This window comes from Gorilla gorilla, mitochondrion (assembly GCF_029281585.2).
Source record: "Gorilla gorilla gorilla mitochondrion, complete genome".
Lineage (NCBI taxonomy): Eukaryota > Metazoa > Chordata > Mammalia > Primates > Hominidae > Gorilla > Gorilla gorilla.
In genome coordinates, this window is record NC_011120.1 from 1 (window position 1) to 16,412 (window position 16,412).

At 43.8% G+C, this 16,412-nt stretch overlaps 13 protein-coding genes and 24 non-coding genes across 37 annotated transcripts, besides 2 other annotated features; 28 read left to right on the forward strand and 9 right to left on the reverse strand. All coding sequences in view use genetic code 2, as the record gives it.

The window, feature by feature from the left end:
- Positions 1–71, forward strand: KEG83_t01. Its single transcript has one exon. It is a non-coding gene; the product is annotated as a tRNA-Phe (tRNA).
- On the forward strand, positions 72–1,021 carry KEG83_r02. The gene has a single exon. It is a non-coding gene; the product is annotated as a s-rRNA (ribosomal RNA).
- Positions 1,022–1,090, forward strand: KEG83_t02. The gene has a single exon. It is a non-coding gene; the product is annotated as a tRNA-Val (tRNA).
- Positions 1,091–2,648, forward strand: KEG83_r01. The gene has a single exon. It is a non-coding gene; the product is annotated as a l-rRNA (ribosomal RNA).
- KEG83_t03 lies at positions 2,649–2,723 on the forward strand. The gene has a single exon. It is a non-coding gene; the product is annotated as a tRNA-Leu (tRNA).
- Positions 2,724–2,725: 2 nt separating this feature from the next.
- ND1 (NADH dehydrogenase subunit 1) lies at positions 2,726–3,681 on the forward strand. The gene has a single exon. A coding segment is annotated over exon 1 (956 nt).
- On the forward strand, positions 3,682–3,750 carry KEG83_t04. The gene has a single exon. It is a non-coding gene; the product is annotated as a tRNA-Ile (tRNA).
- Positions 3,748–3,819, reverse strand: KEG83_t05. The gene has a single exon. It is a non-coding gene; the product is annotated as a tRNA-Gln (tRNA).
- A 1-nt stretch (position 3,820) lies between these two features.
- On the forward strand, positions 3,821–3,888 carry KEG83_t06. The gene has a single exon. It is a non-coding gene; the product is annotated as a tRNA-Met (tRNA).
- On the forward strand, positions 3,889–4,930 carry ND2 (NADH dehydrogenase subunit 2). The gene has a single exon. A coding segment is annotated over exon 1 (1,042 nt).
- KEG83_t07 lies at positions 4,931–4,998 on the forward strand. Its single transcript has one exon. It is a non-coding gene; the product is annotated as a tRNA-Trp (tRNA).
- A 7-nt stretch (positions 4,999–5,005) lies between these two features.
- Positions 5,006–5,074, reverse strand: KEG83_t08. Its single transcript has one exon. It is a non-coding gene; the product is annotated as a tRNA-Ala (tRNA).
- A 1-nt stretch (position 5,075) lies between these two features.
- Positions 5,076–5,148, reverse strand: KEG83_t09. Its single transcript has one exon. It is a non-coding gene; the product is annotated as a tRNA-Asn (tRNA).
- Positions 5,149–5,182: an origin of replication (L strand).
- Positions 5,180–5,245, reverse strand: KEG83_t10. The gene has a single exon. It is a non-coding gene; the product is annotated as a tRNA-Cys (tRNA).
- Positions 5,245–5,310, reverse strand: KEG83_t11. The gene has a single exon. It is a non-coding gene; the product is annotated as a tRNA-Tyr (tRNA).
- Positions 5,311–5,325: 15 nt separating this feature from the next.
- On the forward strand, positions 5,326–6,862 carry COX1 (cytochrome c oxidase subunit I). Its single transcript has one exon. A coding segment is annotated over exon 1 (1,537 nt).
- A 5-nt stretch (positions 6,863–6,867) lies between these two features.
- Positions 6,868–6,936, reverse strand: KEG83_t12. Its single transcript has one exon. It is a non-coding gene; the product is annotated as a tRNA-Ser (tRNA).
- A 4-nt stretch (positions 6,937–6,940) lies between these two features.
- Positions 6,941–7,008, forward strand: KEG83_t13. The gene has a single exon. It is a non-coding gene; the product is annotated as a tRNA-Asp (tRNA).
- COX2 (cytochrome c oxidase subunit II) lies at positions 7,009–7,692 on the forward strand. Its single transcript has one exon. The coding sequence runs from the start codon at positions 7,009–7,011 to the stop codon at positions 7,690–7,692; it is 684 nt and encodes a 227-aa protein (YP_002120662.1).
- A 26-nt stretch (positions 7,693–7,718) lies between these two features.
- Positions 7,719–7,788, forward strand: KEG83_t14. The gene has a single exon. It is a non-coding gene; the product is annotated as a tRNA-Lys (tRNA).
- A 1-nt stretch (position 7,789) lies between these two features.
- On the forward strand, positions 7,790–7,996 carry ATP8 (ATP synthase F0 subunit 8). Its single transcript has one exon. It carries the CDS (start codon positions 7,790–7,792, stop codon positions 7,994–7,996), a length of 207 nt encoding a protein of 68 aa, YP_002120663.1.
- ATP6 (ATP synthase F0 subunit 6) lies at positions 7,951–8,631 on the forward strand. The gene has a single exon. The coding sequence runs from the start codon at positions 7,951–7,953 to the stop codon at positions 8,629–8,631; it is 681 nt and encodes a 226-aa protein (YP_002120664.1).
- COX3 (cytochrome c oxidase subunit III) lies at positions 8,631–9,414 on the forward strand. Its single transcript has one exon. A coding segment is annotated over exon 1 (784 nt).
- KEG83_t15 lies at positions 9,415–9,482 on the forward strand. Its single transcript has one exon. It is a non-coding gene; the product is annotated as a tRNA-Gly (tRNA).
- Positions 9,483–9,828, forward strand: ND3 (NADH dehydrogenase subunit 3). Its single transcript has one exon. A coding segment is annotated over exon 1 (346 nt).
- Positions 9,829–9,893, forward strand: KEG83_t16. Its single transcript has one exon. It is a non-coding gene; the product is annotated as a tRNA-Arg (tRNA).
- On the forward strand, positions 9,894–10,190 carry ND4L (NADH dehydrogenase subunit 4L). The gene has a single exon. The coding sequence runs from the start codon at positions 9,894–9,896 to the stop codon at positions 10,188–10,190; it is 297 nt and encodes a 98-aa protein (YP_002117971.1).
- ND4 (NADH dehydrogenase subunit 4) lies at positions 10,184–11,561 on the forward strand. The gene has a single exon. A coding segment is annotated over exon 1 (1,378 nt).
- KEG83_t17 lies at positions 11,562–11,630 on the forward strand. Its single transcript has one exon. It is a non-coding gene; the product is annotated as a tRNA-His (tRNA).
- On the forward strand, positions 11,631–11,689 carry KEG83_t18. The gene has a single exon. It is a non-coding gene; the product is annotated as a tRNA-Ser (tRNA).
- Positions 11,690–11,760, forward strand: KEG83_t19. The gene has a single exon. It is a non-coding gene; the product is annotated as a tRNA-Leu (tRNA).
- On the forward strand, positions 11,761–13,572 carry ND5 (NADH dehydrogenase subunit 5). Its single transcript has one exon. It carries the CDS (start codon positions 11,761–11,763, stop codon positions 13,570–13,572), a length of 1,812 nt encoding a protein of 603 aa, YP_002120668.1.
- ND6 (NADH dehydrogenase subunit 6) lies at positions 13,573–14,097 on the reverse strand. Its single transcript has one exon. The coding sequence runs from the start codon at positions 14,095–14,097 to the stop codon at positions 13,573–13,575; it is 525 nt and encodes a 174-aa protein (YP_002120669.1).
- KEG83_t20 lies at positions 14,098–14,166 on the reverse strand. The gene has a single exon. It is a non-coding gene; the product is annotated as a tRNA-Glu (tRNA).
- Positions 14,167–14,170: 4 nt separating this feature from the next.
- On the forward strand, positions 14,171–15,311 carry CYTB (cytochrome b). The gene has a single exon. A coding segment is annotated over exon 1 (1,141 nt).
- KEG83_t21 lies at positions 15,312–15,377 on the forward strand. The gene has a single exon. It is a non-coding gene; the product is annotated as a tRNA-Thr (tRNA).
- A 3-nt stretch (positions 15,378–15,380) lies between these two features.
- On the reverse strand, positions 15,381–15,448 carry KEG83_t22. Its single transcript has one exon. It is a non-coding gene; the product is annotated as a tRNA-Pro (tRNA).
- Positions 15,449–16,412: a D loop (control region).

Consider the following 16,412-nt stretch of genomic DNA (forward strand, 5'->3'; position numbering starts at 1 on the left):
GTTTATGTAGCTTACCTCCCCAAAGCAATACACTGAAAATGTTTCGACGGGCTCACATCACCCCATAAACAAATAGGTTTGGTCCTAGCCTTTCTATTAACTCTTAGTAGGATTACACATGCAAGCATCCCCGCCCCAGTGAGTCACCCTCTAAATCACCACGATCAAAAGGAACAAGCATCAAGTACGCAGAAATGCAGCTCAAAACGCTTAGCCTAGCCACACCCCCACGGGAGACAGCAGTGATAAACCTTTAGCAATAAACGAAAGTTTAACTAAGCCATACTAACCCCAGGGTTGGTCAATTTCGTGCCAGCCACCGCGGTCACACGATTAACCCAAGCCAATAGAAATCGGCGTAAAGAGTGTTTTAGATCAATCCCCCAATAAAGCTAAAATTCACCTGAGTTGTAAAAAACTCCAGCTGATATAAAATAAACTACGAAAGTGGCTTTAATATATCTGAACACACAATAGCTAGGACCCAAACTGGGATTAGATACCCCACTATGCCTAGCCCTAAACTTCAACAGTTAAATTAACAAGACTGCTCGCCAGAACACTACGAGCCACAGCTTAAAACTCAAAGGACCTGGCGGTGCTTCACATCCTTCTAGAGGAGCCTGTTCTGTAATCGATAAACCCCGATCAACCTCACCACCTCTTGCTCAGCCTATATACCGCCATCTTCAGCAAACCCTGACGAAGGCCACAAAGTAAGCACAAGTACCCACGTAAAGACGTTAGGTCAAGGTGTAGCCCATGAGGTGGCAAGAAATGGGCTACATTTTCTACTTCAGAAAACTACGATAACCCTTATGAAACCTAAGGGTAGAAGGTGGATTTAGCAGTAAACTAAGAGTAGAGTGCTTAGTTGAACAGGGCCCTGAAGCGCGTACACACCGCCCGTCACCCTCCTCAAGTATACTTCAAAGGACATTTAACTAAAACCCCTACGCATCTATATAGAGGAGATAAGTCGTAACATGGTAAGTGTACTGGAAAGTGCACTTGGACGAACCAGAGTGTAGCTTAACACAAAGCACCCAACTTACACTTAGGAGATTTCAACTCAACTTGACCGCTCTGAGCAAAACCTAGCCCCAAACCCACCCCACATTACTACCAAACAACTTTAATCAAACCATTTACCCAAATAAAGTATAGGCGATAGAAATTGTAAATCGGCGCAATAGATATAGTACCGCAAGGGAAAGATGAAAAAATATAACCAAGCACGACACAGCAAGGACTAACCCCTGTACCTTCTGCATAATGAATTAACTAGAAATAACTTTGCAAAGAGAACCGAAGCTAAGACCCCCGAAACCAGACGAGCTACCTAAGAACAGCTAAAAGAGCACACCCGTCTATGTAGCAAAATAGTGGGAAGATTCCTAGGTAGAGGCGACAAACCTACCGAGCCTGGTGATAGCTGGTTGTCCAAGACAGAATCTTAGTTCAACTTTAAATTTACCCACAGAACCCTCCAAATCCTCCCGTAAATTTAACTGTTAGTCCAAAGAGGAACAGCTCTTTGGACACTAGGAAAAAACCTTGTAAAGTGAGTAAAAAATTTAATACCCATAGTAGGCCTAAAAGCAGCCACCAATTAAGAAAGCGTTCAAGCTCAACACTATCACCCAAAATAATCCCAAACACACAACTGAACTCCTTACACCCAATTGGACCAATCTATTACCCTATAGAAGAGCTAATGTTAGTATAAGTAACATGAAACCATTCTCCTCCGCATAAGCCTACATCAGACCAAAATATTAAACTGACAATTAACAACTCAATATCTACAACTAACCAACAAGCCATTATTACCCCCACTGTTAACCCAACACAGGCATGCCCACAAGGAAAGGTTGAAAAAAGTAAAAGGAACTCGGCAAATTTTACCCCGCCTGTTTACCAAAAACATCACCTCTAGCATTACCAGTATTAGAGGCACCGCCTGCCCAGTGACATGCGTTCAACGGCCGCGGTACCCTAACCGTGCAAAGGTAGCATAATCACTTGTTCCTTAAATAGGGACTCGTATGAATGGCTCCACGAGGGTTCAGCTGTCTCTTACTTTTGACCAGTGAAATTGACCTGCCCGTGAAGAGGCGGACATAACATAACAAGACGAGAAGACCCTATGGAGCTTTAATTCATTAATGCAAGCAACACTTAATAAACCCACAGGTCCTAAACTATTAAACCTGCATTAAAAATTTCGGTTGGGGCGACCTCGGAGTATAATCTAACCTCCGAACAACACATGCCAAGACTTCACCAGTCAAAGCGAGCTACCACATTTAATTGATCCAATGACTTGACCAACGGAACAAGTTACCCTAGGGATAACAGCGCAATCCTATTCTAGAGTCCATATCAACAGTAGGGTTTACGACCTCGATGTTGGATCAGGACATCCCGATGGTGCAGCCGCTATCAAAGGTTCGTTTGTTCAACGATTAAAGTCCTACGTGATCTGAGTTCAGACCGGAGTAATCCAGGTCGGTTTCTATCTATTCCGTGTTTCTCCCTGTACGAAAGGACAAGAGAAACGAGGCCTACTTCACAAAGCGCCTCCCCCCGTAAATGATACTATCTCAATTTAATATAGCGCCCACATCTACTCAAGAATAGGGTTTGTTAAGATGGCAGAGCCCGGTAATCGCATAAAACTTAAAACTTTATAGTCAGAGGTTCAATTCCTCTTCTTAACAATATATCCATGGCTAACCTTCTACTCCTCATTGTACCTATCCTAATCGCCATAGCATTCCTAATGCTAACCGAACGAAAAATTTTAGGCTATATACAACTACGTAAAGGCCCCAATGTCGTAGGCCCCTACGGGCTACTACAACCCTTCGCTGACGCCATAAAACTCTTCACCAAAGAGCCCCTAAAACCCTCAACATCAACCATCACCCTCTACATCACCGCCCCAACCTTAGCTCTCACTATTGCCCTACTATTATGAACCCCCCTCCCCATACCCAACCCCCTAGTCAATCTCAATCTAGGCCTCCTATTCATCCTAGCCACCTCTAGCCTAGCCGTTTACTCCATCCTCTGATCAGGATGGGCATCAAACTCAAACTACGCTTTGATCGGCGCACTACGAGCAGTAGCCCAAACAATCTCATATGAAGTCACCCTGGCCATTATCCTACTATCAACACTACTGATGAATGGTTCCTTTAACCTCTCCACCCTCATCATAACACAAGAACACCTCTGACTGCTCCTACCAACATGACCCTTAGCTATAATATGATTTATCTCCACATTAGCAGAAACCAACCGGACCCCCTTCGACCTCGCTGAAGGAGAATCTGAACTAGTCTCAGGCTTTAATATCGAATATGCCGCAGGCCCCTTCGCCCTATTTTTCATAGCCGAGTACATAAATATTATCATAATAAATACTCTCACCACTATAATTTTCCTAGGAACAACATACAATGCCCACTCCCCTGAACTCTACACAGTATGCTTCATCACCAAAACCCTGCTTCTAACCTCTCTATTCCTATGAATTCGAACTGCATATCCTCGATTTCGCTACGACCAACTCATGCACCTCCTGTGAAAAAACTTCTTGCCACTCACCCTGGCACTACTCATATGATATATTTCCATACCTACCACAATCTCCAGCATTCCCCCTCAAACCTAAGAAATATGTCTGATAAAAGAGTTACTTTGATAGAGTAAATAATAGAGGTTTAAACCCCCTTATTTCTAGGACTATGAGAATTGAACCCATCCCTGAGAATCCAAAATTCTCCGTGCCACCTGTCACACCCCATCCTAAAGTAAGGTCAGCTAAATAAGCTATCGGGCCCATACCCCGAAAATGTTGGTCACATCCTTCCCGTACTAATTAACCCCCTGGCCCAACCCATCATCTACTCTACCATCTTCGCAGGCACTCTTATTACAGCACTAAGCTCCCACTGATTTTTTGCCTGAGTAGGCCTAGAAATAAACATACTAGCTTTTATCCCAGTCCTAACCAAAAAAATAAATCCCCGCTCCACAGAAGCCGCCATCAAATATTTCCTCACACAAGCAACTGCATCCATAATCCTCCTAATAGCCATCCTCTCCAACAACATACTCTCCGGACAATGAACCACAACCAATGCCACTAATCAATACTCATCATTAATGATCGTAGTAGCTATAGCTATAAAACTAGGAATAGCCCCCTTTCACTTCTGAGTGCCAGAAGTTACCCAAGGCACCCCCCTAATGTCTGGCCTACTCCTCCTCACATGACAAAAACTAGCCCCTATGTCAATCATATACCAAATTTCCTCGTCAACAAATGTAAGCCTTCTCCTCACTCTTTCAATCCTATCCATCCTAGCAGGCAGCTGAGGCGGACTAAACCAAACTCAACTACGCAAGATTCTAGCATACTCCTCAATCACCCATGTAGGATGAATAATAGCAGTTCTACCATATAACCCTAATATAACTATTCTTAATCTGACCATTTATATTATCCTCACTACTACCACATTCCTATTACTCAACCTAAACTCCAGCACCACAACCTTACTACTATCTCGTACTTGAAATAAACTGACATGATTAACACCTCTAATCCCCTCCACCCTCCTCTCCCTAGGAGGTCTACCCCCACTAACCGGCTTCCTACCCAAATGGCTTATTATCGAAGAATTCACAAAAAATAACGACCTCATTACCCCCACCATTATGGCCATCATCACCCTCCTCAACCTCTATTTCTATCTACGCCTAATTTACTCCACCTCTATCACACTACTACCCATATCCAACAACGTAAAGATAAAATGACAGCTCGAATATACTAAACCCACTCCCTTCCTCCCTACACTTATCACACTCACCACCCTACTTCTACCCATCTCCCCCTTCATACTAATAGTTCTATAGAAATTTAGGTTAAACATAGACCAAGAGCCTTCAAAGCCCTTAGTAAGTTACAACACTTAATTTCTGCAACAACTAAGGACTGCAAAACCCTACTCTGCATCAACTGAACGCAAATCAGCCACTTTAATTAAGCTAAGCCCTTACTAGATCAATGGGACTCAAACCCACAAACATTTAGTTAACAGCTAAACACCCTAGTCAACTGGCTTCAATCTACTTCTCCCGCCGCAAGAAAAAAAGGCGGGAGAAGCCCCGGCAGGTTTGAAGCTGCTTCTTCGAATTTGCAATTCAATATGAAATTCACCTCGGAGCTGGTAAAAAGAGGCCCAGCCTCTGTCTTTAGATTTACAGTCCAATGCCTTACTCAGCCATTTTACCTCCTTTTTTCCACTGATGTTCACCGACCGCTGATTATTCTCTACAAACCATAAAGATATTGGAACACTATATCTACTATTCGGCGCATGAGCTGGAGTCCTAGGCACAGCCCTAAGTCTCCTTATTCGAGCAGAACTTGGTCAACCAGGCAACCTTCTAGGTAACGATCACATCTATAATGTTATCGTCACAGCCCATGCGTTCGTAATAATTTTCTTCATAGTAATGCCTATCATAATCGGAGGCTTTGGCAACTGGCTAGTACCCTTAATAATTGGTGCCCCCGACATGGCATTCCCCCGCATAAACAACATAAGCTTCTGACTCCTTCCCCCTTCTTTCCTACTTCTGCTCGCATCCGCTATAGTAGAAGCCGGCGCAGGGACTGGTTGGACAGTCTACCCTCCCTTAGCAGGAAATTATTCCCACCCCGGAGCTTCTGTAGACCTAACCATTTTTTCCCTACACCTAGCAGGCATCTCCTCTATTCTAGGGGCCATCAACTTCATTACAACAATCATCAATATAAAACCCCCCGCCATAACCCAATACCAAACACCCCTTTTCGTCTGATCCGTCCTAATCACAGCAGTCTTACTTCTTCTATCTCTCCCAGTACTAGCTGCTGGAATTACCATATTATTAACAGACCGTAACCTCAACACCACCTTTTTCGACCCAGCCGGAGGAGGAGATCCTATCCTATACCAACACTTATTCTGATTTTTTGGACACCCCGAAGTTTACATTCTAATCCTACCAGGCTTCGGAATAATCTCCCACATTGTAACTTATTACTCCGGAAAAAAAGAACCATTCGGATATATAGGTATAGTCTGAGCTATAATATCAATTGGTTTCCTGGGATTTATTGTGTGAGCCCACCACATATTTACAGTAGGAATAGACGTAGATACACGAGCCTACTTCACCTCCGCTACCATAATCATCGCTATCCCCACCGGCGTCAAAGTATTCAGCTGACTCGCTACACTCCATGGAAGTAATACCAAATGATCTGCCGCAATGCTCTGAGCCCTAGGGTTCATTTTTCTCTTCACTGTAGGCGGCCTAACCGGCATCGTACTAGCAAACTCGTCATTAGATATCGTGCTGCACGACACATATTACGTCGTAGCTCACTTCCACTATGTCCTATCTATAGGAGCTGTGTTCGCCATCATAGGGGGCTTTATTCACTGATTTCCCCTATTCTCAGGCTACACTCTAGATCAAACCTACGCCAAAATCCACTTTGCCATCATATTCATTGGCGTTAATCTAACCTTCTTCCCACAACACTTTCTTGGCCTATCTGGAATACCCCGACGTTACTCGGACTACCCCGATGCATATACTACATGAAATATCCTGTCATCCGTGGGCTCATTCATTTCCCTAACAGCAGTAATATTAATAATTTTTATAATCTGAGAAGCCTTCGCCTCAAAACGAAAAGTCCTAATAATCGAAGAACCCTCCACAAATCTGGAGTGACTGTATGGATGCCCTCCACCCTATCATACATTTGAAGAGCCTGTATATATAAAGTCTAAACAAAAAAGGAAGGAATCGAACCCCCCAAAGCTGGTTTCAAGCCAACCCCATGACCTTCATGACTTTTTCAAAAAAGATATTAGAAAAACTATTTCATAACTTTGTCAAGGTTAAATTACGGGTTAAACCCCGTATATCTTAATGGCACATGCAGCGCAAGTAGGTCTACAAGACGCTACTTCTCCTATCATAGAAGAACTAATCATCTTTCATGATCATGCCCTCATAATCATTTTTCTCATCTGCTTCTTAGTCCTGTACGCCCTTTTCCTAACACTCACAACAAAGCTAACTAACACCAACATCTCAGACGCCCAAGAAATAGAGACCATCTGAACCATCCTGCCCGCTATTATCTTAGTCCTGATCGCCCTCCCATCTCTACGAATCCTCTATATGACAGATGAAATCAATGACCCCTCCTTCACTATCAAATCAATCGGTCACCAATGATACTGAACCTACGAATACACCGACTATGGTGGATTGATCTTTAACTCCTATATACTCCCCCCATTATTCCTAGAACCAGGTGACCTACGACTCCTTGACGTCGACAACCGAGTAGTCCTTCCAGTTGAAGCCCCCGTCCGTATAATAATTACATCCCAAGATGTCTTACACTCATGAGCTGTTCCCACATTAGGCCTAAAAACAGACGCAATCCCCGGACGCCTGAACCAAACCACATTCACCGCCACACGACCAGGAGTATACTACGGCCAGTGCTCAGAAATCTGTGGAGCCAACCACAGTTTTATGCCCATTGTTCTAGAGCTAATCCCCCTAAAAATCTTTGAAATAGGACCCGTATTCGCCCTATAATACCCCTCTCATCCCTCTCCAGAGCTCACTGTAAAGCTAACCTAGCGTTAACCTTTTAAGTTAAAGATTAAGAGTATCGGCACCTCTTTGCAGTGAAATGCCCCAGCTAAATACCACCGTATGGCCCACCATAATTGCCCCAATACTCCTCACACTATTTCTCATTACCCAACTAAAAGTTTTAAACACAAATTACCACCTACCCCCCTTACCAAAAACTATAAAAATAAAAAACTTCTGTAAACCCTGAGAATCAAAATGAACGAAAATTTATTCGCTTCATTCATTGCCCCCACAATCCTAGGCTTACCCGCCGCAGTATTAATTATCCTACTTCCCCCTCTACTGATCCCCACCTCCAAATATCTCATCAACAACCGACTGATTGCCACCCAACAGTGACTAATCCAACTAACCTCAAAACAAATAATAACTATACATAACGCCAAGGGACGAACCTGATCCCTTATGTTAATATCATTAATTATTTTTATTGCCACAACCAACCTCCTCGGACTCTTGCCCCACTCATTCACACCAACTACCCAGCTATCTATAAACCTGGCCATAGCCATCCCCCTGTGAGCAGGCGCAGTAACTACAGGCTTTCGCTCCAAGACTAAAAATGCCCTAGCCCACCTACTACCACAAGGCACCCCTACACCCCTTATCCCTATACTAGTCATCATTGAAACCATCAGCCTATTCATCCAACCAATAGCCCTAGCTGTACGCCTAACCGCTAACATCACTGCAGGTCACCTACTTATGCACCTAATCGGAAGCGCCACACTAGCAATATCAACTACCAATCTTCCCTCAACACTCATTATCTTTACAGTCCTAATTTTATTAACTATACTAGAAATCGCTGTCGCCCTCATCCAAGCCTACGTTTTCACACTTTTAGTGAGCCTCTACCTGCACGAGAACACATAATGATCCACCAATCACATGCCTATCACATAGTAAAACCCAGCCCATGACCCCTAACAGGGGCCCTCTCAGCCCTCCTAATAACCTCAGGCTTAGCCATATGATTCCACTTCCACTCTACAACCCTACTCATACTAGGCCTACTAACCAACATACTAACTATATACCAATGATGACGCGATGTAATGCGAGAAAGCACGTACCAAGGCCACCATACACTACCCGTCCAAAAAGGCTTACGATATGGAATGATCCTATTTATTACCTCAGAAGTCTTTTTCTTCGCAGGATTCTTCTGAGCTTTCTACCACTCCAGCCTAGCCCCTACCCCTCAACTAGGAGCACACTGACCCCCAACAGGCATCACCCCACTAAACCCCCTAGAAGTTCCACTTTTAAATACATCTGTACTGCTCGCATCAGGTGTCTCAATTACCTGAGCCCACCATAGCCTAATAGAAAATAACCGTAACCAAATAATTCAAGCACTACTTATCACAATTTTACTGGGCCTCTACTTCACCCTCCTACAAGCCTCAGAGTACTTTGAAGCCCCCTTTACCATTTCCGATGGTATCTATGGCTCAACATTTTTTGTAGCCACAGGCTTTCACGGGCTCCACGTCATCATTGGGTCAACTTTCCTCACTATCTGTCTTATTCGCCAACTAATATTTCACTTTACATCCAAACACCACTTCGGCTTCGAAGCCGCCGCTTGGTATTGGCACTTCGTAGATGTAGTCTGACTATTCCTATACGTCTCCATCTACTGATGAGGGTCCTACTCTTTTAGTATAATTAGTACCGTTAACTTCCAATTAACCAGTTTTGGTAGTACCCAAAAAAGAGTAATAAACTTCGCCCTGATCTTAATAACCAACACCCTTCTAGCCCTACTACTAATAATTATTACATTTTGACTACCGCAACTTAACAGCTACATAGAAAAAACTAACCCCTACGAATGTGGTTTCGACCCCGTATCCCCCGCCCGCATTCCTTTCTCCATAAAATTTTTCCTAGTAGCCATCACTTTCTTACTATTTGACCTAGAAATTGCCCTCCTATTGCCCCTGCCATGAGCCCTACAAACAACCAACTTACCACTAATAGTCATGTCATCCCTCTTATTAATCATTATCCTAACCCTAAGTCTAGCCTACGAATGACTGCAAAAAGGACTAGACTGGGCCGAATTGGTACATAGTTTAAACAAAACGAATGATTTCGACTCATTAAATTATGATAATCATATTTACCAAATGCCCCTTATTTACATAAACATTATACTAGCATTTACCATCTCACTTCTAGGAATACTAGTGTACCGTTCACACCTAATATCCTCCCTACTATGCCTAGAAGGAATAATATTATCACTATTCATTATAGCTACTCTCATAACCCTCAATACCCACTCCCTCTTAGCTAACATTGTACCCATCACCATACTAGTCTTTGCTGCCTGTGAAGCAGCAGTAGGCCTAGCCCTACTAGTCTCAATCTCTAACACATATGGTCTTGACTATGTACAAAACCTAAACCTGCTCCAATGCTAAAACTAATCGCCCCAACAATTATACTACTACCGCTAACATGACTCTCCAAAAAACATATAATTTGAATCAACACAACCACCCACAGCCTAATCATCAGCATCATTCCCCTACTATTTTTTAACCAAATTAATAACAATCTATTTAGTTACTCCCTATCTTTTTCCTCCGACCCCCTAACGACCCCCCTCCTAATATTAACTACCTGACTCCTACCCCTTACAATTATAGCAAGCCAGCGCCACCTATCCAACGAACCACTATCACGAAAAAAACTCTATCTCTCCATATTAATCTCCCTCCAAATCTCCTTAATCATAACATTCACAGCCACAGAACTAATCATATTCTATATCTTCTTCGAAGCCACACTTATCCCTACCCTAGTTATCATCACCCGATGAGGCAACCAACCCGAACGTCTAAATGTGGGTACATACTTCCTATTCTACACCCTAGTAGGATCCCTCCCCCTACTTATCGCATTAATCCACACTCACAACACCTTAGGCTCACTAAATATTCTATTACTCACCCTTACTGCCCAAGAACTACCTAACTCCTGAGCCAACAACTTAATATGACTGGCATACACAATAGCCTTTATAGTGAAAATACCACTTTACGGGCTCCACCTATGACTCCCTAAGGCCCATGTTGAGGCCCCCATTGCTGGCTCAATGATGCTCGCTGCAGTACTCTTAAAATTAGGTGGCTATGGCATAATACGCCTCATACTCATTCTTAACCCCCTAACAAAACACATAGCTTATCCTTTCCTCGCCCTATCTTTATGGGGTATAATCATAACAAGCTCCATCTGCCTACGGCAAACAGATTTAAAATCGCTCATTGCATACTCCTCAATTAGCCACATAGCCCTTGTAGTAGCAGCTATCCTTATCCAAACCCCCTGAAGCTTCACCGGCGCAGTTGTTCTTATAATTGCCCACGGACTTACATCATCATTATTATTCTGCCTAGCAAACTCAAACTACGAACGAACCCACAGCCGCATCATAATTCTCTCTCAAGGACTCCAAACCCTACTCCCACTAATAGCCCTTTGATGACTTCTGGCAAGCCTCGCCAACCTCGCCTTACCCCCCACCATTAACCTACTAGGAGAGCTCTCCGTACTAGTAACCACATTCTCCTGATCAAACACCACCCTTTTACTTACAGGATCTAACATACTAATTACAGCCCTGTACTCCCTTTATATATTTACCACAACACAATGAGGCCCACTCACACACCACATCACCAACATAAAACCCTCATTTACACGAGAAAACATCCTCATATTCATGCACCTATCCCCCATCCTCCTCCTATCCCTCAACCCCGATATTATCACCGGGTTTACCTCCTGTAAATATAGTTTAACCAAAACATCAGATTGTGAATCTGATAACAGAGGCTCACAACCCCTTATTTACCGAGAAAGCTCGTAAGAGCTGCTAACTCATACCCCCGTGCTTAACAACATGGCTTTCTCAACTTTTAAAGGATAACAGCTATCCATTGGTCTTAGGACCCAAAAATTTTGGTGCAACTCCAAATAAAAGTAATAACTATGTACGCTACCATAACCACCTTAGCCCTAACTTCCTTAATTCCCCCTATCCTTACCACCTTCATCAATCCTAACAAAAAAAGCTCATACCCCCATTACGTAAAATCTATCGTCGCATCCACCTTTATCATCAGCCTCTTCCCCACAACAATATTTCTATGCCTAGACCAAGAAGCTATTATCTCAAGCTGACACTGAGCAACAACCCAAACAATTCAACTCTCCCTAAGCTTTAAACTAGATTATTTCTCCATAATATTTATCCCTGTAGCACTGTTCGTCACATGATCCATCATAGAATTCTCACTATGATATATAAACTCAGACCCCAACATCAACCAATTCTTCAAATACCTGCTCATCTTTCTAATCACCATACTAATCCTAGTCACCGCTAATAACCTATTTCAACTCTTTATCGGCTGAGAAGGTGTGGGAATTATATCTTTTCTACTCATTGGCTGATGATACGCTCGAACAGACGCCAACACAGCAGCCGTCCAAGCAATTCTATACAACCGTATTGGTGACATTGGTTTTATCCTAGCCCTAGCATGATTTCTCCTACACTCCAACTCATGAGACCCACAACAAATATCTCTCTTAAACACCAACCCTAACCTTATCCCACTTCTAGGTTTCCTCCTAGCAGCAGCAGGCAAATCAGCTCAACTAGGCCTCCACCCCTGACTCCCCTCGGCCATAGAAGGCCCCACCCCCGTCTCAGCCCTACTCCACTCAAGCACTATAGTCGTGGCAGGGGTCTTCCTACTCATCCGCTTCCACCATTTAGCAGAAAACAACTCACTAGCTCAAACTCTTACACTATGCCTAGGCGCTATTACTACTCTATTCGCGGCAGTCTGCGCTCTCACACAAAATGATATCAAAAAAATCGTAGCCTTCTCCACTTCAAGCCAATTAGGGCTCATAGTAGCCACAATTGGCATCGGCCAGCCACACCTAGCATTTCTACACATCTGCACCCACGCTTTCTTTAAAGCCATATTATTTATATGCTCCGGATCCATTATCCATAACCTCAATAATGAGCAAGACATCCGAAAAATAGGAGGTCTGCTCAAAGCCATACCCCTTACTTCAACCTCCCTAGCCATTGGCAGCCTAGCACTAATAGGAATACCTTTTCTCACAGGCTTCTACTCCAAAGACCTCATCATCGAAACCGCAAACATATCACACACAAACGCCTGGGCCCTATCAATCATTCTCATCGCCACCTCTCTTACGAGTGCCTACAGCACTCGAATAATCCTTCTCACCCTGACAGGTCAACCTCGCTTCCCAACCTTTGCCAACATCAACGAAAACTACTCCACCCTATTAAATCCTATTAAACGCCTAACAATTGGAAGCCTGTTTGCAGGATTCTTCATCACCAACAACATCCTCCCTACATCCGTACCCCAAATGACAATCCCACTTTACTTAAAACTTACAGCTCTAAGCATCACTCTCCTAGGACTCCTGACAGCCCTAGACCTCAACTACCTCACCAACAAACTCAAAATAAAACACCCACCACACACATTTTACTTCTCCAACATACTCGGATTTTACCCCAACATCACACACCGCACAATTCCCTATCTAGGCCTTCTCATAAGTCAAAATCTACCCCTACTCCTCCTAGACCTAATTTGACTAGAAAAACTACTACCCAAAACAATCTCACAGCATCAAATCTCAGCCTCCATCACTACCTCTACCCAAAAAGGTTTGATCAAACTGTACTTCCTCTCTTTCTTCTTCCCTCTTCTTATAATCCTTCTTCTAATCACATAACCTATTACCCCGAGCAATCTCAATCACAATATATACACCAACAAATAACGTCCAACCAGTAACCACTACCAATCAACGCCCATAATCATACAAAGCCCCCGCACCAATAGGATCTTCCCGAATTAACCCTGAACCTTCCCCCTCATAAATCATTCAACTCCCCACATTATTAAAATTCACCACAACCACCACCCCATCATACTCTTTCACCCACAACACCAGCCCCACCTCCATTGCTAACCCCACTAAGACACTCACCAAGACCTCAACCCCAGACCCCCACGCCTCAGGATACTCCTCAATGGCCATCGCTGTAGTATACCCAAAAACAACCATCATCCCCCCTAAATAAATTAAAAAAACCATTAAACCCATATAACCTCCCCCACAGTTTAAAATAATAGCACACCCAACCACACCACTAACAATCAACACTAAACCCCCATAAATAGGAGAAGGCTTAGAGGAAAACCCCACAAACCCCATTACTAAACCCACACTCAATAAAAATAAAACATATGTCATCATTCTCGCACGGACCACGACCGCGACTAATGATATGAAAAACCATCGTTGTACTTCAACTACAAGAACATCAATGACCCCTATACGCAAAACTAACCCACTAGCAAAACTAATTAACCACTCATTCATTGACCTCCCTACCCCGTCCAACATCTCCACATGATGAAACTTCGGCTCACTCCTTGGTGCCTGCTTAATCCTTCAAATCACCACAGGGCTATTCCTAGCCATACACTACTCACCTGATGCCTCAACCGCCTTCTCATCAATCGCCCACATCACCCGAGATGTAAACTATGGCTGAACCATCCGCTACCTCCACGCTAACGGCGCCTCAATATTCTTCATTTGCCTCTTTCTACACATCGGCCGGGGCCTATACTACGGCTCATTTCTCCACCAAGAAACCTGAAACATCGGCATCATCCTCCTACTCACAACCATAGCAACAGCCTTCATAGGCTATGTCCTCCCATGAGGCCAAATATCCTTCTGAGGGGCCACAGTAATCACAAACTTGCTATCCGCCATCCCGTACATCGGAACAGATCTAGTCCAATGAGTTTGAGGTGGTTACTCAGTAGATAGCCCTACCCTTACACGATTCTTTACCTTCCACTTTATCCTACCCTTCATTATCACAGCCCTAACAACCCTCCATCTCCTATTTCTACACGAAACAGGATCAAACAACCCTCTAGGCATCCCCTCCCACTCTGACAAAATCACCTTCCACCCCTACTACACAATCAAAGACATCCTAGGCCTATTCTTCTTTCTCCTGACCTTGATAACATTAACACTATTCTCACCAGACCTCCTAGGAGACCCAGACAACTACACTTTAGCCAACCCCCTAAACACCCCACCCCACATCAAACCCGAATGATATTTCCTATTTGCCTACGCAATTCTCCGATCTGTCCCCAATAAACTAGGAGGCGTCTTAGCTCTATTACTATCCATTCTCATCCTAACAATAATTCCTATTCTCCACATATCCAAACAACAAAGCATAATATTCCGCCCATTAAGCCAACTACTCTACTGATTCCTAATCGCAAACCTCTTCACCCTAACCTGAATCGGAGGACAACCAGTAAGCTACCCCTTCATTACCATTGGGCAAGTAGCATCCGTACTATACTTCACGACAATCCTATTCCTGATACCAATCACATCCCTGATCGAAAACAAAATACTCAAATGAACCTGCCCTTGTAGTACAGACCAATACACCAGTCTTGTAAACCGGAAACGAAGACCTCCTTCCAAGGGCATATTCAGAGAAAAAGTCCTCGACTCCACCATCAGCACCCAAAGCTAATATTCTAATTTAAACTATTCTCTGTTCTTTCATGGGGAGACAAATTTGGGTACCACCCAAGTATTGGCTAACCCATCAATAATTATCATGTATGTCGTGCATTCCTGCCAGACACCATGAATAATGCACAGCACCACAAATGTCCGATCACCTGTAACACATACAACCCCCCCCTTCCCCCCCCCCTCCTCCACCCAATGGAATATCAACTAATCCATTCCTCATAAAAAGTACATAGCACATAAAGTCATTTATCGTACATAGCACATTCTAGTTAAATCATCCTTGCCCCCACGGATGCCCCCCCTCAGATAGGAGTCCCTTGAACACCATCCTCCGTGAAATCAATATCCCGCACAAGAGTGCTACTCTCCTCGCTCCGGGCCCATAACACTTGGGGGTAGCTAAAAATGAACTGTATCCGGCATCTGGTTCCTACTTCAGGGTCATAACACCTAAAGCGCTTCACACGTTCCCCTTAAATAAGACATCACGATGGATCACAGGTCTATCACCCTATTAACCACTCACGGGAGCTCTCCATGCATTTGGTATTTTTCGTCGGGGGGTGTGCACGCGATAGCATTGCGAAACGCTGGAACCGGAGCACCACATGTCGCAGTATCTGTCTTTGATTCCTGCCCCATACCATTATTTATCGCACCTACGTTCAATATTACAGCCGAGCGCAGCATGCTTTATGATGCTAATTAATTCATGCTTGTTGGACATAAAACAACCAGGTGGACGTGAACACAACCACCCTTCACACCAAAAACACAACAAAAAATCCAACCCCCCCCCCCCCGCACTAGAAAACAGCCCCACCAAACTCCAAATTTCATCTTTTGGCGGTATGCATTTTTAACAGTTACCCCTCAACTAACATAGCACCAACCCCACCAGTACAACCCCACCCGCCCTAGCAACACACACTGCTGCTGATCCTATACCCCGAATTAACCAAACCCCAAAGACACCCCACACA